The sequence below is a fragment of the Clarias gariepinus genome, chromosome 23 (genome assembly GCF_024256425.1).
Source record: "Clarias gariepinus isolate MV-2021 ecotype Netherlands chromosome 23, CGAR_prim_01v2, whole genome shotgun sequence".
Classification (NCBI taxonomy): Eukaryota; Metazoa; Chordata; class Actinopteri; order Siluriformes; family Clariidae; genus Clarias; species Clarias gariepinus.
In genome coordinates, this window is record NC_071122.1 from 19,321,900 (window position 1) to 19,346,303 (window position 24,404).

The 24,404-nt window shown below is 36.3% G+C and overlaps 3 protein-coding genes across 4 annotated transcripts; all 3 read right to left on the bottom strand.

Annotated features, from left to right (window-relative positions):
* Window positions 1-2,610: 2,610 nt before the first annotated feature.
* On the bottom strand, window positions 2,611-6,122 carry LOC128511397 (opioid growth factor receptor-like protein 1). Its single transcript, XM_053484235.1, has 8 exons — window positions 5,957-6,122; window positions 5,202-5,282; window positions 4,718-4,759; window positions 4,564-4,621; window positions 4,409-4,487; window positions 4,084-4,165; window positions 3,761-3,909; window positions 2,611-3,676 (listed from the first exon to the last, which is right to left on the bottom strand). Exons 1-8 carry the CDS (start codon window positions 6,038-6,040, stop codon window positions 3,355-3,357), a joined length of 897 nt encoding a protein of 298 aa, XP_053340210.1. The 5' UTR covers window positions 6,041-6,122; the 3' UTR covers window positions 2,611-3,354.
* A 1,665-nt stretch (window positions 6,123-7,787) lies between these two features.
* Window positions 7,788-16,706, bottom strand: LOC128511545 (opioid growth factor receptor-like protein 1). Its single transcript, XM_053484457.1, has 8 exons — window positions 16,290-16,706; window positions 13,154-13,219; window positions 11,044-11,100; window positions 10,861-10,918; window positions 10,680-10,758; window positions 9,969-10,035; window positions 9,716-9,864; window positions 7,788-9,604 (listed from the first exon to the last, which is right to left on the bottom strand). The coding sequence occupies exons 1-8, from the start codon at window positions 16,404-16,406 to the stop codon at window positions 8,095-8,097; spliced, it is 2,103 nt and encodes a 700-aa protein (XP_053340432.1). The 5' UTR covers window positions 16,407-16,706; the 3' UTR covers window positions 7,788-8,094.
* Window positions 16,707-18,973: 2,267 nt separating this feature from the next.
* On the bottom strand, window positions 18,974-24,200 carry LOC128511546 (opioid growth factor receptor-like). 2 transcript variants are annotated; one of them, XM_053484459.1, is made up of 8 exons: window positions 24,015-24,200; window positions 22,803-22,880; window positions 22,649-22,681; window positions 22,474-22,528; window positions 22,289-22,367; window positions 20,795-20,861; window positions 20,149-20,297; window positions 18,975-20,061 (listed from the first exon to the last, which is right to left on the bottom strand). In XM_053484459.1, the coding sequence occupies exons 1-8, from the start codon at window positions 24,105-24,107 to the stop codon at window positions 19,620-19,622; spliced, it is 996 nt and encodes a 331-aa protein (XP_053340434.1). In that variant the 5' UTR covers window positions 24,108-24,200; the 3' UTR covers window positions 18,975-19,619. The 2 variants fall into 2 exon arrangements, with proteins under 2 accessions (XP_053340433.1, XP_053340434.1); XM_053484458.1 differs by having other exon boundaries at window positions 18,974-20,061; window positions 22,474-22,681.
* Window positions 24,201-24,404: the final 204 nt, after the last annotated feature.

Consider the following 24,404-nt stretch of genomic DNA (forward strand, 5'->3'; position numbering starts at 1 on the left):
AAGCACACCATGCAGTTTGTATATAGGACAATATATCTGTAGATGATGCAGTCAGGCTAGGCATACATTTCATCCCGCAACACCTGAACAGTCATTAAACTTATGCGAGGATTCTGGTTGTTAATTTTAGCCACTATTGTACCCAAGCTTTTTCACAAGTTTTCCCAGCTAACTGTTAGTCTGCCTGTCTGTGCATGACTAACTACATGACAGAAACAGTTTGTGAAGCTAGAAAAAACAAACCGTTACCACTTCAACCATCAGCACAGGAGCACCACAAGGTTGTGTGCTCTATCCTCTACTGTCTGTATACCAATGACTGCATCTATTTCAGCTCATGTTATACTTTGCAGACAAAACAGCTGTCCTTAGCTTGGTATAGAGTGGGGTAAAGTCTGAAAACAGACAGGAAGTAGCATGGACTAACATCCTGGTGGAGCCATTGTGGGACACTGAGACAGTGTCTACCATCTGGTGCTACCATAACAGGCTCAAAACAAATAGGGTTGCTAAAAAATTTCAGGAAATCCCATCCAGCCATTTCTTTACTTACCATCATCAACAGCACAATTACTGTTCTAGCATCACAAAATTCCTTGGTATTTGAATTTCCAGGGATCACACATGGACGTTAACAGATAATTTAAAGACACAATAAAGGATTTTTTTTTTTTACTGAGGCAACTGAAAAAGCACAATTTGCCTCCATGCATCCATTTCTAAAATACCATCATGGCGTCTATTCTCACATCATCCATCATCTGGTACAGTGAAGCTACCAAACAAGACACACAGTGGCTACAGTGCATCATTGTTCATCTGAATAAAAAAGGGCTGTGATCTCCTCTGCATTTACTAGCTACACTCTGCAGGTATCAAGTGGCGCACAGACAAGATCATCTTCTGTCCATCTTACCCTGGAGACACACTATTTAAACTGCATCTATCAGGAAAAAGGCTGAGAACAATAAACCCATCACTAGCAGATACCTTCTACAGCTTCTTTCTTGCTCTTGTGGGAGAGTTTTGTCTTCCACTTGTAAATGCAAATGACACTTTAGTGCTACAACATAAGCTATAACTTAAATTATAATAGTACCAAAAAAAAAAAACTCAGTACTCAGTTGATCTGGATATAGTAAGATGAATTTTTATTGCAGCAATAAAAGTCCAAGTGACCCAACCCAACCTTTCCACCATCGATTTGTATTGCATCATTGTTCCTGTGACTTGACTGCTTATGTAATCCATATCATGTGACTATATATTTTTTTCCAGTATAATCCTTTTTTCCTCATTTTATATTTCTATTATCTTTTCTCATTGATTTTTATAAAAAAAATAAACAGGGAGGTGCTTCAATTCTTTATGCAGACCCCATTTTCTGGGTCTTTGTCATCAGTTGTTCAGAGACAGAGCATGGGTAAGCATCTCTTTCTTCAGCATGTACTGTATATTTTATTCATGTCGCTAATCATCTAATCATGCCCCTTTCCTGCTTGTTTCTGACTAAGTGCATCTGCAAGAGGATCCACAACAGTATGGACAGTGTGGACTCATGTGCCCCACACCGAAATTATATATAAGCACAATAGGTGTGGTCATTGCTTAGAGACGATAGGCCTCTCCATCGAGCTCTTCATCTAATCAGTAATGTCATTTTTCTGATGTTCATCCATGCTCTGTATTACATTTAGTCTGCTGCATCTCTTATATATCTTAGTTTATTATTACCTAATTTTTATGTTTTTGATATTAGCCAGTGTTTTTCTCAACGTATCTGTCACTTATGCTATTGTATGCACTTTATTCATGCAGCAGATCTTGCACCTGCCATAAGTATGTTGTGGTTTCGTGCACCTCCACCTGATAAGTGATGATGAGCGTTGCTCAGCACAGTCGCAAATAAACCTCACCTCACACCACTATGTTTCTTTCATGTGGCGCTTCCTGAAGAAGCAGCTTATTGAGAAAGTCCCTTGTTTTTGTTGTTTGTTTATTTCTTGTCTTGGTCAGGCTGCACTCTCTTCCTATCGTGTATGTGTTGTGCTCACCATGATGTTAGCGAGCAAGCATTCTGTGCCTTCCTGTGCCTTTTAGTTAATCCCATATGAGTTTTAACAGCAAACCTTAGTTTATAAGTTTATATAATTGTATTTGGAATGTGAATATGAAAATATGTTTTACCTAAAAACATGCTTACACTCTTCTCTCCGAGTGGACCTGTACCGTACTTAATTGGACTTTACATCATATCAACTATTTATTTATATGCTATACCACTCTCCATTAATCCTTGCTCTTGTACTTTCATATTACATTATTATTATTATTAGTAGTAGTAGTAGTAGTAGTAGTAGCAGTGGTAGGATTCTTCTTATTTTTCCTTCTCTCTGTCCTGTATGTCTGTGGAGCAAATACCAAGCTGCTTTTAATGTATGCTTAACATACTTTCTGAGTTACACACACTTATGTACTGTCTCATGGACAATCAAGATGAATACAAATGTTGAATAATAATTTGATAATAATTGTTATCAAAGTGAAAGGAAAAGCACTTCACACAAAGAGCTATGATTGTTTACTGTAATCACTTCTAAACCCATGTCATGTGACTTATGGTAAGTTATGTATAATCAGCTAGTTTTATTTCATATTGTCATTTCAACCATATACAGTTCAGTGAAATTATTCACTAGGTATTTCATAAAACATAAATTAACTGAGCACTTAATTAGCTGACTAGCTAAAGAGGTGTGGAGAATTTCTAAAGGTCTCTTTACACATAATGGCCCAATGGCCATATAACTTGATGTGTGTGTAAGTATAACATATCTTACTCCAGGTATTAACAAGTCACAAAACTTTTCCATTTTAATGAAATACCCGGAATCTTACCCGGTGTCTTTCTGCTCTTCTGCTTCCTTTTTTTTTCCACCCAGATGATAGATATAAATGCTTCTTGACAGCAGACTCTTCACAATCCTGACATATATACTGTGTGTGTGTGTACTGTGTGTATATATATATATATATATATATATATATATATATATATATATATATATATATATATATATATATATATATTAATGCAGACATATCACCATGGAAAAACTCAGGGAGGATTAATAATGAGAGTAGATAAAGAGAACCTCATTAAGGAAAATATTTTGCAGTACATGGCCATCTATTTAATTACATCATTCCACCCTCCATTAATCATTGTACATATAGGCCTACTCTTATTATCTGTAGTATTACTGTACTGCACACTTTTGCTGCTAAATTGCCCTGTTCATTATTCTAAACACTTTGGCATTTTCTTATTTTTCAAGCTTATATTCCACTTTTTCATTTTGGGTAGTGCTCTGTTACTTTGTGTGCATGTGCGACCTCCTTCAAAAACTTTATTCGAATCCTACTAGGGCACCAAACAAATTTCTCTTTCGGTTCAAAATACAACAAGGCATATTTGATCAACTCTTTTCTTTTGACTGTGTCCAACACTGTGAACATAAAGTAGTCCAGAACGCTCTGCTTTACTCGCGGAAGTGTGCCTTTCACCAGGGTCTCCACGAGGAAGAAGTGAACCAGCGGTGCTTGGTAGTGATGAAACCCCAGTAATCCCAAGCACTTTAGGATGCGGGTAATGCGAAAATTGTTGTGTGTGTTTCTGTAATGTTTAAGGGAAACAACTGTGAACTGCAGAATTAAATTCTCACACAGACCGTGAACAAGCAAGATCTACAATAATTACCTGTTGAGGTTTGCAAATCGGTCTACCCAGTTCACCGCTCGTTTCACTTCTCCAGTTTTCTCACTGACAAGTTCTATTCCGTAGAAATCCAACATCAGCTTGTAAGATGTTAACAATCTTCTCTTCAGTTTCTCATTCCTGCGAAACAACTGCCAAAAATTTTGCATTTAACTTAAGTAAACTTAACTTTACTCTACATAGGCTAACACTTATGATGTCATCATTTACGATCCCAACATGTTAAAAGATAGCACAGCTCTAAACCCATTCTGCAAAGTTTTTTTAAATATAATGTAGTATAGTATTTAACTATGTTTTAATACCTTGATTGCTTTTGTGTCAAGCACATTTGTTCCATACATGCATTCGTTTGCATTCATTCCTTTCTCGTCAGTCGGAAAGAGCCTGTGGAGGAATGTTTAACATAAACAAATGTTTAACATTCGAACACACAATGATTCCGAAAGGCTAAAAGCAGGAAGCCAGTTTTAGTTTTTATGAAATATTTACACCAATCAATAGGTACAAAATATCTAGGTGTCTACCATGCAAACAATTCTGTATAAGACCTAACTTATTCATATAAAATTCTTATTCCTGAATGTTCCTCCTTTCTCTTACAATTAATTGTGGCATTAAGAAGGTTACCATTGGATGAAGGAGTGCACGTGTTCCAGCCTGTGGTAATCACCAAACCACTCCATGTGAAAATCCTCAATGCAAATACCTGAAGACAAAAAACCCAGAGCTTAACATCTTTACTCTTTACATTAACTTTATATCTTTAAAAATGTATGGTTTACCATCAGCACTGAAGGGGATCTTATTTTGATAAAACCACAAATTTGCTGGGTCCGTGTCCTACATCCATAAGAATTAAACTACATTTAGATGAATTAAGAGGTACAAATCAAAGAGATTTAAAAATACCGAAAATAGAAAAAATGTTGTGCTCACATTGGCCACATCATGATCTGCGACATCATCAAGCAACATCATCTAAAGTAGAAATTGGATGCAAGTGTGGTTTTTAATAAATTATAGCATGAAAAATGCAGTCATAACAAAGATGGACAGTTATGGGTTAAAAGCTTTGCTTAGAAGTTCAGCATCATGTCAGAGTGAAAATTTTATCTGCTATTTATGGATACAAGACGTTGTTTACTATGATAGCGTATTAGAATGAGCGTAATAATATTCCTGTGATTTACCTTTCAGCTGGAAAACTACTGACCAATTAGATAGGATGGCTAATGAGGGGAATGTTCAAACTCCAGAGTTGCTTTGCTTTCCTAAAAACCTCATACTGTAGCTTCAAGACTTTTACCAATGATTGTACTTGTGCACAGGGTCCAGGCGTTAGTAATCACCAAACCAGTCTGACGCCATTCCAAAATGAATGTTAGAGACAGTATAGTATATGAAGTCTGACTCAGCTTACCCGACATGAGCGTCTGTATTTCTGCATGTCTTCTGCAGCATGTGGGTTCCTTTGTGTATTCGATGACCAAGACTTAAAATGCTTAAAAAAACATATGGATTGTATATGTTTATTGGGTAATAAAATGTAAAATAGCAAGAAATTAGAACTACATCAAATATTAAACAAGTTTAGATATTTTTGTTCCTGTCTTAAGTCCTTAAATCTTCTCATTTGCTTCTGAAAAATACATGATAAAGACTTTAAAATATACACTTTTTGAATCTGTCAGCTGTTCTGTTTCATATCGAATCTTATATATGTGTTAAAACATCTGCCAGAGAGGCAACCCAAGCTATGAAGGTCTCCTAACGGTAGGATCAGTGTGTGAGTGCAGTGCTTAAGATCCAAAAGCAGATCCAAATAGTGGATGTGGTGTTCAAGTCAAACTGGGACTTGTGATGAAATTTCTCGTGAGTGAGGGCATAAAACCAAGAACATCCCATGGTCAATACAAATGCTGGATGTTTAAATAATAAGCTGGTGGTTCTATTATGATGTCATGGCTAAATGTATGTAATTAACTTTATCATGCAGTATTAAACTTCATGGTGTACAGTACAAGACGAGAATTGATGGTATGAGTTAAGAGTTAATTTCATTTCCATAGCATGGATTTGGACTGCAGCCCCTTATATCCCTGAACTCGCCCTGTATCATCACTGACAGTAAGTAAGTGTTACAGTACACACTGTATAATGAAACCTAATGTTTACCTCGGTAGTGCCCTCATAGTCGTCTTCATCGTCCCACGTTGAGTCATAATCTTTAAACGTGTTTTCTGAGTTACCCATACTCATTTACTGTCTCACAGACTCAAAAATGTTAAATAAAAACACTGAACATGAAGCTGAAACGCGTCCGACGTTTTCAAAGTGAAAGGAAAAGCACTTCACACAAAGAGCTTCAGTGTGTTAGTGTGATCGTTTCGAAACCTGTGTCATGTGACTTGGAGTAAGTCATGTAGTTTTACCATCCACAGTTTGCAGATTGCACATACCTCTATCAATTTCACTACTTTATATACACACATACATATTGACGACCACTACACTACAATATTATTATTATTATTATTATTATTATTATTATATGTAACCCTTTAGTTATATACTTGTTTTTTTAAACTTTTATTTAAGGCCACGAGTCTTGATTTTTATTTTAGGCATTTTAAGCATTCTGCGCATCAGCCACCAAGCATTAAAAAATTGGTAATGAAGTCCATATTTCTAATACAAATTTATTGAAACATATTAACCAAATACTTTATTACATAAGAAAATGAAAGCAAATGTTTAAATTACAACATAGGCGACGATGGCATCAACCAGTTTCCTCAAACAGCCAGGGATGGAATTCACAGTCTTCTGAAGGTTATCGTTTGTGAATTACTGAAAACCTCCTGAATCCCTGCATGAGTGATATCTGGACGTCTTGGAGGCCATTCATGAGGACCACGTCGTCCCAGCCTATAGCCATTAAATATTGACTTGACTCGCACTATATACTGTATGTAAGAGCCCCTATAGTCCATTGTACTTATTTCCATTTTTACAACTGTGGTAGCACCTCTGGTCAACATTCAGACATGCATTCACTCACTACAGGCAATTTGGGAACGCGAATTAGCCTAATCTTCATGTCTTTTGTCTGTGAGAGGAAACCAGAGTACCCAGAGGAAACCCACCAAGCACATGGAGAACATGCGAATTTTATGCACACGGACCCTGGAGGTACAAGGCGACAGTGCTAACCACTAAACCACCGTGCTGCTACGCTAATGTATGTTAGCATAAAAAATTATACTCTAGGCATTAGCAAGCTGGTTAAACAAATCATCAACAAGTGGAAAACCATCAAAAAAGCTAAATCTTACCTTTTTTTTCACTCCAGATGATAGATAGTAATGCTTCATGAATTACATTACTTGCCTAATAGTTAGGTAACTAAATCCTTACCAAGTTTGCAGGAAATTGCAGTTATTTTTTTACAACATAGCGTGGCCTCCTGATACATAAACCTTTTCCCTTTGTGCAGGTATCCCACCCTAAAAAAAACTATTTCAGGGGGATATTTTACTCTGAGGTGGAGTCTGCTTTTTATTTTCTGTTTTTATACACTCCAATGGCACTGCAGGGCACAACTGGACGGATGGTGAGAAAGGGCGGCTGAATGTAATATAATGTAAAGAGAAAAGTAATAGGTTCACTCAGCACAATCAGAGACCAATCTGGATGTTCTCTTTCAGAAACTTTTGCCCTGCCTCAACCCAACTGAACATCATTGTGATAAACTGTTCTTCTGGTTCGTGAGCAAAGATCCTTAGATAATAATTAAAAAATTATTTTGACAGCAATAAGTGATCTTAAATAGGATGTTTAAAAGGCATGTATGGTCATGTGTTCACAAACATTTGGTCCCTTGTAGTGTGTCTATCGCCTTTGGCCTCTAGACATTTAAATGCATCCTGGGGTGCAGCACAAAAATGCTTATGTAATCTGCAGTTTATCAAATAATATTTTGAGTCATTAAAGGGAGGGACACTCATCAGTTCATCCACTATTTATTACACCTAATATTTGTCAGCAACAAAATCCATACAAAATTTTATCATATTATTTTTTTACAGGTTACATCCTTATATATTTGTGGAAATCTGAAGCGCAAAAATATAATTTTTATAAATTGCATCCAGTGTGTTTTTATCACCTGTTTCTGGGTTAGGCTTTGGATCCACCATATAAGATTATATCAAATAAAGAGAGAGAAATATATTAATTAATTAATAAAACATATTTTAATTAAATGTGCCCCACTAATAACAATCACTTAAACATCTCTGGTAAAGTAGCATTTATAACTGAGTATTAAAATATTCATGTTTTTTCGCGTCTCCATTTTTGACACACCCAATTTCCTCAACAGACTCCTCTTTGCTGCTCTCTCCTGCCTCTTTATCTTCATCAGGAGTAACATGAGATGAGCTAACATCATTCTTGAGAGTTTTGCATTCTTTACTATTCTTAACTTCTTTGGAATCTGAATATTCATTATTCAGTGATGTGACAGCACTACCAGCATTCTCATCAGAAGATTCTTCAGCAATATCTACAACAGATTGATGTACTGGATCTTCTGAGGTGGCCTTTAGCTGATTAAACATTACATTGCCTTGGCTTTGGTCTTCATTTCCTTTAAGTGGATTTGTCATGTTTTCTTGTGATATAGGTGATTTCAAAGTGGTTGGAGGTTGATGTGTGGGACCAGATTTAGCCTGATCTTCTTCTGAAATTTCCCCACTTTCACAATTTATGTTTCTGTCTGATCCATGTGTGTCTATACTTTCACTATTTGATGAGTCTTTATCAGAGGTTTGTCCTAAGGCGCTACTTGGCACTTTGGCCTCTTCAACAGACCCAGTATATTTCTGACTATTCATATCTGTTGATTTTTCTTCATCAGAGTGTGCAGAATTTGCCACACAGTCTCCTGGTGATGCACTACCACTCTTCTTCATTTCTCCTGATTCGTGTTCTTTGGAATCACTTTCAGTATGCTGTGATTTTAAATTGCATGGCTTAGATTCATCTTCGTGGGTTCCATCATATTTCTGCGTAATCCCTGAGTTTATGCTTGATGGAGATGCATCTTGTGCACATTTCTCTATTGTGGGGCTCTGATTGGAAGTTTCTTTTGCGTTTTCACTGGGGCTTTCATCACTGCTTGTAATACTGTCAGAGTTTTTATCATCACCCTCCTGGATTGCAGCTTGATCTTCTGAATTTGTGTGACCGTCAGAATCAACTGATGATGGAGCTTCAAATTCTTCATTAGTTTCACTTTTATTTGCATTTCCTGCTGCAGAGAGTGGTGAAGCTTTTTCTTTAGGATCTTGACTCTCACCTGATACATTTTCATCATTTTTGCCTTTGCTGTCAACATATTTTCCATTACTTGTGTCTTCATTAGTGTCTGTTTTGTTTTCATCTTCCTTTTTCGTCTCATCATTTTGAAAAGTTAAATCACTTGACACCTCTTTAGTGGAATCAGCATTTAGATTCTGGCTCTCTGTCCCTTTCTCCAGTTCCTTCAACCATTTATTACAAATCCTTCTAGGACACCACTCAAATTCATTTTTTTGCTTGAAATGATCAAAGGCAAACCTGACCAGCTCTTGTCGTTCAGTCTTGTCCACAACTGCGAACATAAAGTAGTCCAAAACACTTTGTTTCACTCGTGGAAGTGTTTCCCTCACCAAAGTCTCCTCAAGGAAGAAGCGAACCAGTGGTTTTTGATAGCGTGGAAACCCCAATAATGCCAGGCACTTCAAAATGCGGGTAATGCGAAGATTGTTGTGAGGGTTTCTGTTATATTAAAGATAGCATATAAAACCCCACAATTATATTCTGTTACATACACAATTATCTGTCCTAAATTAAAAAAAAAAAAAAAAACTGGAAAAGTATAATATTTACCTATTTAGGTTTTTAAATCTCTCTTCCCAGTTAAATGCACGTTCCACATCTCCAGTTTCCTCATCAACAAGTTTTATTCCATAGAAGTCCAACATGAGCTTGTAAGATGTCAACAATCTTCTCTTCACCTCCTCATCTTTACGGAACTCCTGCCAAAGATGTTGCATTTTTATTTTAAATTTCACAAGTTGTTTAATAACTTTTTCCTTTAAAAGGGTTCAATATCATTTAAATGCAGTTTATTTTTACTAACCTGGATTTCTCTCAGGCTAAGTTCACGTGATTCAAAGTTCATTCCCTTCTCCTGAATTGGAAACAGCCTATAAAGAAATTTGTACAACGTCTGAATTTACCACTTACACACAAAATGTTTTAAACAAGTTAAAGCAGGAAGCCTGTCTTTAGTACATAAATGGTTCACACCAATCAATATAAAATGTGTTTATCTGTACATTTGTAGCATTTCCATCAAGGTTATCTATTGACCCTTATACAGTAGAAACTGTTTTATAATGTAATGTTTTATGATTACAAAAGTGAGGCCATTGTAGCAGTAAAAGCCAAGGGGGCAGCTGGCCAGTTACCATAAACTAATCTGTATGTTATGTGCACAGGGAGAACTATAATACATGACATATGTTGTATTTATACTTTTGTTTCCATAATTTGAGTTTGTAAAAATTAGATTTTTTTTTCATTTAAGCAAGTCTCAGCTTTAGTTCTCAGCTAGAAAGGCTGATCTAATTCATAATTACTTACAGAAGATAAAATATCCCCTGTAAAAAAGAAAAATGCTTTTTTCAATTTTCCAATTCTGACGCCCAACAGCACAACATGCCATTAGTTCTCAAAAGTCTTCTGTCTGACATCAGAGTACCTTATGTCTTACTTAAGGCTCTACACATAGAATAACTTATTTCAAATGAATCAATGAATGAATAAATGTATAATATAAACCTTTTACCATTGAATGTAGGAGTGCACATATTCCAGTTTGTCATAGTCACCAACCCACTCATTGTGAAAATAGTCAATAAACACACCTGAAGACAAAGATTAAATAATGAATCTCTTCAAACGTACATTGGAATATGATGATATGTAACATCTTCAGTTTATCATTACTTATCAAAAGTATTTCTTACCCTGAGGCTCGAAAGGAATGTTATTTCTGTAAAAGTTCAGATTCGGTAGCACTTCGTCCTGAAGGTACAACAGTTCAAGATTATACAGATTTATTATTAACAAAGAGGTACAAATGAGATTAGAATAAAAATTTCAAAAGGAAAGATAATACATAAAGATGTATTGAGTAATGAAATACTCACATCCTCCAGATATTCCTCATCTTTATAGTCATCGTTATAGTCAGGAGGCAGGGTTTTCTAAAGTAAAAATGAGTATTAATTTTGCCATTTTGCAATATTGAAACAAAAATTTGGGAATTTTCTATATGTAGAATATTTCTATATTTTTTTTTCCTTAATGGGAAACCAGTGGCAATATTTATAATGAACACAGGTAGTTTTGGATCTTAGAACCACTAGTGGATATAGTGTGTATGTATATATATATATATATATATATATATATATATATACACACTCACCTAAAGGATTATTAGGAACACCAGTTCAATTTCTCATTAATGCAATTATCTAATCAACCAATCATATGGCAGTTGCTTCAATGCATTTATGGGTGTGGTCCTGGTCAAGACAATCTCCTGAACTCCAAACTGAATGTCAGAATGGGAAAGAAAGGTGATTTAAGCAATTTTGAGCGTGGCATGGTTGTTGGTGCCAGACGGGCCGGTCTGAGTATTTCACAATCTGCTCAGTTACTGGGATTTTCATGCACAACCATTTCTAGGGTTTATAAAGAATGGTGTGACAAGGGAAAAACATCCAGTATGTGGCAGTCCTGTGGGCGAAAATGCCTTGTTGAAGCTAAAGGTCAGAGGAGAATGGGCCGACTGATTCAAGTTGACTGATTCAAACCCAATAGAGCATCTTTGGGATGTGGTGGAACGGGAGCTTCGTGCCCTGGATGAGCATCCCACAAATCTCCATCAACTGCAAGATGCTATCCTATCAATATGGGCCAACATTTCTAAAAAATGCTTCCAGCACCTTGTTGAATCAATGCCACGTAGAATTAAGGCAGTTCTGAAGGTGAAAGGGGGTTAAACATGGTGTTCCTAATAATCCTTTAGGTGAGTGTATATTTATATGTTGTCTCTTGCAATAAACAAACAAGCAAAGAAACAAACAATGTGACATAATATACAAAGTTGTCCTGAGGGTTTTTCTGTGTCACTGTTACATCTCAATATAGATTTTTACACGGACAATATTTTCTATTTATCTGATTGAAATCATTCTGATTACAGATTCCATCTTACGTGGACGCTCATCTGATAAAATGAGCCTTTACATGCCCAAAGCATTATATAACTTTTTTGACATCACACAAAGTGATTCTGCATTTTGTGAAGTATTTAATCTGCTGGAAAATAACAGAAAGAAAACTATTTTTTTTATCATAACATTGAGGTTAGGTTAGGCTTCTCATCTTTTCTGACAATCACCACCTTCTGTGTTATGACTTGTTACGATAATTCAGTCTCATCAATTACTGGCTAAATGCTTTCCTATTTATTAAATGGGGAGCCAATCAGTGCTCCTTCCTTAGCTGTAGACCCAGTGTGTGAAAGTAAACACAGAAGGGAGAATTTTTTATGAAGTTTACCAATCTGCAAAACTTCCTTCCAGAAAACAATAAGTCAGCTAATTTACATTTAGCAGACGCTCTTATCCAGAGCAACTTACATTTTTATCTCATTATACATTTGAACAGTTGAGGGTTAAGGGCCTTGCTCAAGGACCCAACAGTGGCAACTTGGTGGTTGTGGGGTTTGAACCTGGGGTCTTCCGAACCATAGTCCAAAGCCTTTACCACTGAGCTACCCCTGACCCCTAATGCCGCCCTCACATGGGGCAAACATGCACAGAAAGAACATAATTATTTCAACAAGCGAGAAGTAATTGGATCACGTGTTTTTGGATCAAATATTTACCTATGGAATGGATTATCAAAAAGTTTTTACTACCTCTCTTATTTTGTGTAAAAATTTATTTTGTTTGTGCTGGATTATGATGATTAAGCTGTGCTATTATAAAACATATAATTTACAAAATAAATTAGCACTGAGAATTTGATGATGCGGTCATATGTAGCAATATTTTACCCACTAGTGCCATAATTTGTTTGCTGGAACAAATTCTTAGGTTTTAGCTCAAAGATTTTTACCACTATTTTTTGGAGTTGCACATAGTTCAGTCTCTTGTTATATTTAAACTATTAAACATAAAAGTCTTCAGTTCACATAGTGGATATAATTTGACTCTACTGTATATGATATATGCTGCAACTTACCCGATACTTGTGTCTAAAGGTTTGCATGTCTTTTGCAGCATACGTGGCTTTGAATGGCCTAAAAACCTGAAACAATAAGCATGGTTAATTTGGCGGTAAAATTTGATTTTGGGTTTAGTAGTCATACAAATCAGGGCCGTGCAGAGACGTTTAAAGGGGCGGGTGCTCAAAGTTGAAAAAGATAGAACAGGCTGAATAACAGCAACTCACATTCAATCTAATATGGAATTGCATCATACTGTATGACTGTCATCAGGCGGGGACACATGACTTACGAGGCATGTCTGGAATATTTGTTATATTATTAGTAATAATTTTTTAAAAATCTATACACATAAAACACACAAACATGCACATGCAGTGCTTATTAAATGTTTAAACAGTAGAGATACAATAATTTTACTGCTGTAAAATCAGCATTATATCTAATTTGAAATATAAACCTAATATCATCTGTTACTTAATATATTTCCTTTAAAAACAGTTTTTTTTATATCATAAATATAATAATCCATAATTATGTGGATACCCATATTAGATTAATTAGTAAAATAAAAGCCCTCCAGAAAAGTAGGGAAAAAATCCTGTAACTTACTTTAAATGTTCCCTAAAACGGTGGACAGAGCTACAGACCCCCTTGTAACACCCTTATACCAAGTTAGCTAGCAGTTAATGACCACCACTACTTCTGCAGTTCATTAAAGGACAGGTAATATTTGTCGCGCTGTTACACAAACAGCACGCTCATTTATTTCAATTCATTTGTTGTTATAGACAGTGTGCGCTGTACACCCTATTTACTGTTTTGTTGAAGTCTGCACCTTCCAATTAATTTGCCTGCTTCTCCTCCAGCTCCGCACCACCCAGCCTGCAGAATATATGCGTGCACTTTGCGAGCTCGTACCCGGCTCGTAACGAGCGCGCTCTGCCCTCAAGGGCGAGCATTGGTTAATGGCAGTCATGTGACTGATGCAAGCCAGATCCTTTTATTTAGCAAAATTGAGATTAATAGTTACATTTTATTGTTGAGGGGCAAAGACAGGGCTCCATACGCACGTTAAAAACAACAACAACAACACAACAACAACAACAAAAAAAACAAAAACAAGAAAAGGGCACTTGAGGCATCCTGAAGGAAAGGGGCGGGTGCTCAAGCACCCTCCGCCCCTCTTCTGCACGTGCCTGATACAAATGACACTATTCCTTGTTTAGTATTTTCATTGGTAACTATTGTAGCCCTTAACTATTGTAGCCCTTAAAGCTCAGAGCATTTTAGCCATTAATTGTTTTGCTGTTTTTTAATAAACATTTATAGGGCTCAGAATTGTGCAATATATAGTGATATCCTTTTTTCAAATTTTCTAAATTTAGTTATTTTCTGTATGTCTGAAGCCTCCCCATTAACACACACTGGCCATGCTTCCATATAAGTACATGCTGTATGGATGGGACGCATTTGTGCCGCTTGATGACCAGGTTTTTCTGTTTCTGTTAGAAAATATTGTAATTCATTCTGATTATTTAAGTTAAATATGTAATAATAATAATAATAATAATAATAATAATATTTGACTTATCATCATCATTAAGTGTGCCGGCGCACACTTATTACTCTTCTCCCCTAGCAATCATTGTGCAATCGATTTATTATATCCCTGAAACTTTGGACCATTTTTCGTCCCGCAGTTCTGAGACGACCTACACGTATGTTACACCGTTCGCTCTCTAGTTGTTATTATTGATATTATTATTATTATTATTATTATCATTATTATTATTATGTAATAATATTAGAAATTCTGATTATTTAAGTTCATTATGTGTGACAAAATATGTTCTGATTCTCTTTTGTTAAAGATACATGATGCATTAAGATACATGATAAAAGCGTTTTGAAGCACTCTTTAAAGAACTTTATAATACTCTCAGCTGTGGGGTTCAACACTTAAGCATTAAGTGTTGCTGCAGAGAGAGAGAGAGAGACAATTTTAAAAGACTTTTACAGTTAGAGTAGTGGTGCAAGATGGAAATGAATAAAAACATAATTTTCATTGTTTATGAGAACAGCATCTTAACATTGGACTAATTAATGGCCCACATTTAAATGATTAATTTTTTATTAATAATTAATACTGGATAACATTAAAATCATTCATGTTCTCCATGAGTGGTACGGATTCTATATTTAACATAAATACTGTATACTGTGGGACACAATATAGCATGGGGAGAACATGCAAACAAACATTTTCTGTGCAGACAGACTCCAAATCATAGATGTGCGGGACAAAAAAGCTTAGCATCTGAGATACCTTGCTCTGAAAATAAATCAATAAATTAAATAAATTTATTTTATGGTTTTAGCTACTGTAGGATTCTATATAAAGTTTTCCTAGAATTCTCCAGAGAAACAACTTGTTGTTACTCTTTTGGCGCGCCACTGCAGACCATTCGATCCACTATAACTTGGCACAGTTTTGACACCGGATGCCATGCTAACATTACCCTGCCAATTTAGCCAGGCTTGGACCAGCACTGATCCAGGGGTGGGGATTTGAACCCGGCCTTCCATATGGCAGGCGAAAAACCTTCCGCTGAGCCTCCAATGCCCTCCAGAGGGACAGCTGATCTCCAATTTTTACTTTTTTTTTCCAAACAGCATGCTTTCACTTTTACAAACATGTCTGGGAAATGATGTGAGGTATGTATTAAGAGCTAAGACTAATTTAAGAATATGTTTTCTGACTAAAATTAGTTTTTCTTTAAGGGCTAATTCAGTTTATTTACGTTTAGTCACGGTAAACACTATTTATAACAGATTTGGCTTTTTTGGTAAAACAAATGAAGAAACGTTGTTGTCAACCTGGTCCTGGAGGTGGAGGACCACCTGTCCTTCACAAATTACTGTTTTCTCTGCCTCTGTTACACACTCATAAACTCAGAAAAGACTGCGATTAGTTAAATTACTACAATGTGCAGGGCAGGTGGGTTCTCCAGGATGAAGGTTGAGAACCACTTCTCTCAAAAAGTTTTTCACAGGTTATATAGAGAAGAAAAGAAAGATCCTATATGCATCGTCAGTTACAAGTAAACGAGACTTTAATGTCCCTTGAATTGTTAATATTGCTCGTTTTACCTCTGTAGTCTCTTCATGGTCACTTCCTTCTTCTCTTTCCCATGTCGAGTCATATTCCTCGTTATAATAATAATTTGAGTTGTGTGTGTTTCCCATTGCCCAATATGTCAGAGACATGCCAGATCTCTTTAATGCTTTAAACAAGCTCGTAATGAAGTAGAAGCGAACAGAACGAGGAAGTCGAATGAGAAACAGCAGAGACCGACAGAGCAGATTAAGTACAAACTGTAACGCCCATACTGTACTTTTCTGGGAAACGAAAGTAAAACTTCTTCCTGCAACAATTTCAATTCGCGACTAGGTTACCAAAGCGCTTACGAAAACAACTCATTATAAGCTATTAAAGTATGAGATCAAAATCAACCATTAACCCTTAAACGGGTAGAACAGGCGAAATTTCGTTTCCCCAATGTTTCCCTGTCGCGCGCATTGTGCGCGACGATTTAAATCATAACGTCACCTCGCGCTGAAGAAGGACTTTTACAGTTTATCTCTCATTTTATCTCAACAAACTGAATTAGTTGAATTAGTCTTTTGCAAGCCTTCACCTATATTAGCCATGTGTGACGACAGTTGTGATATTGAGTTATTCTTATTATAGTTAAATTATACGCTATAATTGATACAGATACATTTCAACAGAACTGGATAGTTTTTGAATCACTTAAATGTCTTTGAATTACTTTGTATGTGAGAGAGCTGAAAGTAATAACTTTGGTCAAATATGTTGGGGGAAGATATTTTTTATAAAAAATATGTAATTACTATAATTTTAAGCATTTTTACATTTAATAATATATCTGAATTAATTTCTTATCCTGCAGTTTTACAAAGTGTAAAATCTTAAAATTCATTACATATGTTACAAGTTTACCCCTGCTTAAATAACAAAGACAGCTCCTGTATTACCTTTCCTACAAGCACAGTGTAACAGTGAGGTAGGGATGTTACTGTGACACAGAAGCTCCGAAGCTTGTATCGAGCAGAAGGGGGCGTGTCCAAATGAAGCCTCTCTTCGTGTCGAGTAAACACCTGTCTACAGCAGAGGGGCTTCTCCTTCGTGTCGGGTCCCTGAGAGTCACGTGACCAACGACAAACGAAGCCTCGCGTGACTGACTCATTCAGTTACTTTTTAAAGATTCAGAGATGTTGATTATGTGCATAAACATTTCCTTGAAGAGTGTAACTACATGTACATATTAATTGTGCTGCTTGTGATGTTACGAGCTAGTTGCTACACAAATTTTGTCCACTAGATGGCAGTACAATAAGACATTTAATGAAGCTTCATGAAATGAACCTTTTGGGGAACTATTGGCTGGGTGGCCTCGACACCTATATGATGCTTCATCTGGCCATCACTACGACGAGGGGCAGAACCGCACAAAAATACTCTGCACGGTTCAGGATCCGTAGGCTGCTACCCCGCGGAGTTCTGAAGGCCTATTCAAGGGTCCGCACTTTGTGCGATCATTAGGTAGCACCGGTAAGGTATCAGGGACAAAAACAAGCAAAAGAATAGGTAAAGAAAAAAAAACGAGGCAAAAACACAGCCTCTTAAAATCTTTTGTCCTCTTAAGGTCTTATGCCTCTTCTGTCTTCTTAGGACACCAGCGAACGAGAGAGAGAGAAAGTGAGAGTGACACGCATCAGTTCAGCGTGCCCCCTCAGTTTAACTCAAAACACAAAAAAACAAACTTCTCTCTCATAAATCCTCCGGGAGGTCTCTTAGGGAATTTCAGTCATCCATGATACGTCCACAGAGAGTAGAATGGGGTCAGACACGTCTGACGCTGAGGAAAGTCCGTTCCACCTCTTAAATTTTAAAGGCTGTGCCTCTAAAACATTCTACTGATTCTATTACATTTACTACAGGTACATACTGTACATCTCTGAGTGAATTTCAGACTTCCCTGATACTTCCACAGACAGTAGCATGAAGGAACAGATTTTACTGAGGCCCAGTACAATATCAGTTTTGAGGTAAAGAGTAATCTAATGCGTTAGGTCTGCCATTTAGGTACTCAGGTCTTTTTTGTAATATATTTAAAAAATTTAATCTATTATTCAGACAATTTATGTAATCCGTGAGCCAGACAGCAGTCATCCAGTTAGTGTGTGAGTGAAAGTCGTCCTACAATCCCCAACCTCAATAACTCGCCCCCTCTGTTATTCCTGCTGTTACACCCGGATCTCACCTATGCGGTTTGACTCGCGATGAGAAGTGGTTTTAGGCACCGTGAGCTGTCGTGAGTGACCGTCCGACAATCTGCGAAGTTCTGCAAGGTCAGTGAGGTTCCGCGAGGAAAGATAAAAATGTAATCACAGCACCAAAACTCGCGGTGAATCATGATGAACCTTACTTACGGCCACCGTGCGAAACCATGTAGATGAGATAGGGGTATTAGTAGTTAACAGATTATGGGCCAAACTTCGTTGAGTAATGATTGTAGAATTATTATAAAGGTCTTAACTAAAACAACATACATGAGGAATCACAAAGGAGTTTTCATGTTCTGCAATGGAAAAGTACTCTTTTTTTTTTAAATCAAAAAGTAACGCTGTAATGTAACTGATTACTTTTTAATGACAGTAATTTTGTAAAGTAAAATATTGCAAGCGTTTTTTTTTTCATTTTGATAATGATTTATAGTTTATGAAATTAAAAAATCCAGTATCTCAAAATATTAGACTATTTCCTAAACATAATTAAAAAGAATTTACAATAAAAAAACCTAGATGATTTCTGTTCATTTTAAACAGTAATCAATCAAAATTTAATTTCATCTGAAAAAAAGACTTTGGACCACTGAGTAATGGTAGTAATAAAAATAATAATCCAGTTTTATTTCTCATCAGCTCAGGTAAGACACGTCTGATGTTCTCAGGTTCAGGTGTGGCTTGATGCTAAGAATGCAACAGTTACAGTCCATTTCCTGAAGACTTCTATGCGTGGTGGCTCTTGATGCACTGACTCCAGCCTCACTCCAGTCTTTCTGGAGCTCTCCCAAGTCCTTGATTCAGCTTTGCTTCACAATCTGTTTAAGACTCCAGTATTCTCTGTTGCTTGTGCACATTTTTCTACCACATTTGCATATGCATCAATACAAAACTGCCAGTCTTTAAAGCAGTCTTCTGTTGCTTACCTGACTTGAACAGGCTGTCGATGATTGTCTTCAAATTTTTCTAGATGCATTGTTTATAACTTTTTTTTTAACCTGCTGTGGCCTGTTTCTTATGGTTAGTTCTTATAGTTGATGTTTTCTGGCACTATAATAAAATGAACAAGCCCATTCAGTCATGGTTGTGGTCATGACTCTGCTCACTGTTTCACCATTGTATAGTTCTGTGCTGATGGACCAGAGGTCGGTCTGTAGGATTACTTTTATTATGAACTACATTTCTTATCCTTTTGTTTCTTGTACTAGGTCTACTTGGTGGTGCATAAAAGTATTTCCCTTCTTGACAATGCTGATGGTGGCGAAGGATGTTTCCTTTCAAAATTTTTCTTTGAATCCGATCAGGACACCACACAAATAGCTCTTTTGGCTCAAAATGTAAGAAGGCAAATTTGATCAGTTCTTTTCGCTCGTGCTTGTCCAAAACAGCGAAAATAAAGTAGTCTAGTGTGCTCTGCTTGACATGGGGAAGTGTGCCTTCAATCAGAGTCTCCTTGAGGAAGAAGTAAACCAGTGGTGCTTGATACTGACGAAACCCCAGTAAACCCAGACACTTTAGGATGCGGGTGATGCGAAGATTATTGTGCATGTTTCTGTTATATTAAAGACAAAATAAAACAATTAACTTTTTTCAATGATACGCTGAGATAAATGATATAGAAAGATAAAACAGCATTAACCTGTTAAGGTTTTCAAATCGATCTCTCCAGTTTTTTGCACGTTGAACCTTTCCAGTTTCCTCATTGACAAGTTGTATGCCATAGAAATCCAACATGAGCTTGTAAGATTTTAACAGTCTTTTCTTTACTGTTGTATTCTCACGGAAGTGCTAAAACAATCACATTTTATTGCATATATTATATAAGTCTTGCATTTTGTTTTGCATATTACAAACAATTAGTTTTAATTTATTATTATATAAAAAAAAATTATATATAATTATAAAATTATATAAAAAAAAAGTATAGGAAAATGTCTAGACCCTTCTCTACATCGGCTTGCCAAAAAAACATAACATAACATAACATAACATAACATAACATGTCACATATTATTATATACTGGTTACATATTCTTATCTGTTTAGCACAAAAATGTAGAATAAAAAATGCCTGCGAATCTGTAAGTAGTACAGTTAGAGCTCCACAATTATGCACTAATTATGACTAATGCAATTATCTAATCTCAAAAGGCTGCAGTTTTAACAGGGACAATGATTTAAGAGCATTAGCCTAGATAAATATGACTGAATACTAAATGGTACATTTAATAGTTACATGTTGCAGTTTAAATTTCAATTAAAATATGTGTCCAAAAAATGTCTACCTTTATTTCTGTTGGCGTAAGGACATGTGCATAAGTATTTACCCCTGGCTCTTGGGTTGGAAACAACCTGTATAACAGAAAAAGGCAAAATTAAGGAATATCACACACACACACACACACACACACACACACACACACAATAATGCATTTACAGTCTAAAGCAGGATCGATTATAAAAGAATATATAACATATTCACATATTGTTAAAGAAAGCCATAAGAAGTCCCATTTGCAATTTGCGACAAGCCATTTGGAACTGCAAACAGAGGTTGTTTTGGCTTTCTTTTAACAATGGCTTTCTTCTTTTCAATTTTCCATAAAGGCCAGATTTGTTGAGTACACAACTATTAGTTGTTCTGTGAACAGGTGTTGGATCTCTGCTGCAGCTTCTCCAGAATTACCATGGGCCTCTTGGCTGCTTCTCTGATTAATGCTCTCCTTGCCCAGCCTGTCAGTTTGGGTGGACGGACGGCCTTGTCTTGGTAGGTTTGCAGTCGTGCAATTGAACAGTGCTTTGTGAGATGTTCAAAGCTTGGGATATTTTTTTATAACCTACCCCTGCTTTAAACTTCAATAATGTTCTGTAACAAACTTCTGGGGGCTTCAGAACAGCTGTATTTATACTGAGATTAAATTACACACAGGGCGGCACGGTGGTGTAGTGATTAGCACTGTCGCCTTGCACCTCCAGGGTCCGGGTTCAATTCCCGGCCAGGCTCGTTCCCCGTCTCTATGTGCATGTTCTCCCCGTGGTGGGTTCCCTCCAGGTACTCCGGATTCCTCTCACAGTCCAAAGATATGCAGGTTAGGCTAATTGGTGTTCCCAAATTGCCCGTAATGTGTGAATGGGTGTGTGTGCCTTGTGATGGATTGGCACCCTGTTCAGGGTGTACCCTGCCTCGGGCCCTTAGACTCCAGGTAGAAGATGATTGAGTGAGAGTGAGTAAATTACACACAGGTGGACTATTTACTAATTAGGTGACATCTGAAGGCAGTTGGTTCCACCGGAACTTAATTTAATTAGGGGTATCGAAGTAAAGGGGGCTGAATACAAATGCATGCCACACTTTCAGATGATTATTTGTAAAACCTTTTTTAGAACCATTTATCATTTTCCTTCTGCTTCACAATTATTTTCCACTTTGTGTTGTTCTATCACATGAAATCTCAACAAAATACATTTTGCATTTGTGATTGTAACGCAAAATATGGAAAAGTTCAAGGGGGTATGAATATTTTTGGCAAGGCACTGTATACTGTAAGTGTTTAGGTTTAAATAATCATGACTGGGTTGATATTTAGTATAACACCATATTTCTATAGCTGCCTAGCAGAAGTTATATTTCCACTGATTATGTCATTAACTCTAAGGGCTTCTGAAGAAGTGGAATTTTATGTGGTGGAGTGATACAAAAAGGGAAACAACCCAATGCGGTTATACAAAAAATAAGCACTCTCAGACTGCTGCTTGTCCAATTAAAACTCTTCACTTACCACTGAATATAGGAGTGCACTCTTTCCAGCCTCGTGTAATTCCCAAACCAATCCTTATGAAAATCTTCAATACATACACCTTGAAAGAAATAAAACTAAGTGAAAAAAAACTATTCTCTTATTATAAAATAATTATGATGGCAATTAAGTTCCATATATTAATTAACTACATAGGTATGCCATACCATGAGGCTGGAATGGAATTTTATTCTGATAGAAATAAAGATTATATAAATTATCCTGTGAAAACACAACAATTATGATTAAATAATTCCATACATACAGGATATACAGTAAAGTCACTGAAATACAATATTGTTTTGTGCAGGTGTGAGTAATGGTGAGTAATGCAATACTTACTTGACCATGTGAATGGGAAGCATGTCTTGGCATCTATGAATACAAATAAACAAAGCATTAGTGCATGAAAAAAAAAGAAAAGCTGGAATATGCAAGCAAACTGTTCTTGATGTGACTTAATGGGACTGAGAGCTTGGATGGCAGGTAAACTCACTTGAACATGCCTGAACTTCTGCATGTCCCTAGCTGCCTCCAGGTTTCTCTCTGGTTTTATTGTCCGCTGCTTAGTTACCTAAAAATGAAAAAAGTGCAAAAAGTGAGAATCTTGTTATTGCTCAGTTAGCTTTACAAAATCTGAATCTTACTCTCATTATTATTATTATCTCATAAGTATTTAAAATAGTACCTGCTTATATTTAAGCTTATTATTCTCACTCACTCATCATCTATTACACTTTATCTTGTATAAAGGGGCTTGGAGTCTATCTCAGGAAACTTAGGACATGGAGTAGGAAAGGTGGAGTACGGCAGTCTATTGAAGGGCACACATATACACACACAACTACGGGCAATTTGGAAATACCAATTAGCCTAATCTGCATGTTTTTGGACTGAAAAAGAAAACCCACCGAACACAAAAAGAACATGCAAACTCCATGCACACAGACTCAAGTTAGGAATCGAACCCAAACCCTGGAGATGTGAGGCCACAGTGCTATCCACTAAGCCACCATACAGGCTGCTCATTAGTCTTAAGTTTATTCTATTAGAATATAAGTATAATTTATAATGTATGCTGATGGAAATGACTATAATCATGAGTGTTATGGGAGACTTTATTACTGTTTTGTCAGAGTGCATGAATTAATATTAATTATTGTTTTGGTTATTAATTGATCAGTGATTAATTAGCAGATATAATCTTACCGAAAAACAAATGTTTTTCAGCTAAAAATCATTTACAAAAAAGGCACATCAAATAATAGTCCTATGCGAATAATCACATGTATAATATACACATCATGGACTTTTCACATTACACAGTAAATTAGTTTTCTCATTGTTTTTGACTTGAATGCATGAGTTGTGCACTTGTGATTGCATATCTAATAAAGCCCAGAACAAAAGAAAATCACATGACGTGATGATGTAACGCATGTGATATTTTGCACCAAAGCACGGCTCCAAATTCCAGTGTAACTTGTTCTGGACCACACCTTGTATGTAAATTCGCTCTCTGCTTTACTTTCACTTTAGACAGTCTGGTAGAATGATCAGAATCGTTATGATTATGATTCTAACAGGTTTTTAATAAGTTTATCTAACACTTTTAGATAGTTTGCAGTTCTACAAAGGTTCTAGATATGAAGAGAAAGTAAAAAAACACGACCAAATAACTAAAATAAACAAGTAAACATAACTCTACCCTCAAGCCAAACTGTTGTTCTTCAACCTCATCGTCCCATGTGGAGTCATATTCATTATCAGGATCCTCCATGACACTTCCCTCACAACCCATTCTGTAATTCCTGTAAGAAGTTAAGGATAGATCTCCAAAATAAACCAACGCGCGAAACAACAAGTGAAATCACAGCTCTGTAACACCGGTTGCGCTCCACCACCGGACACGCCCACTTTTTTTTTTTTTTTTTTTTTAAAGGTAAGCCTTATCCAGGGTTAATTTATAACGTGCCTTAAAGGTGTATTCAGCTCTTATTTTACCTCAAAGAATCAAACAATAATTACATTATTAATTTTGTTTAAACGGTTTATTTAACTTGACAAATCTCCTTAAATGTGTTTAAAAAATAAAAAT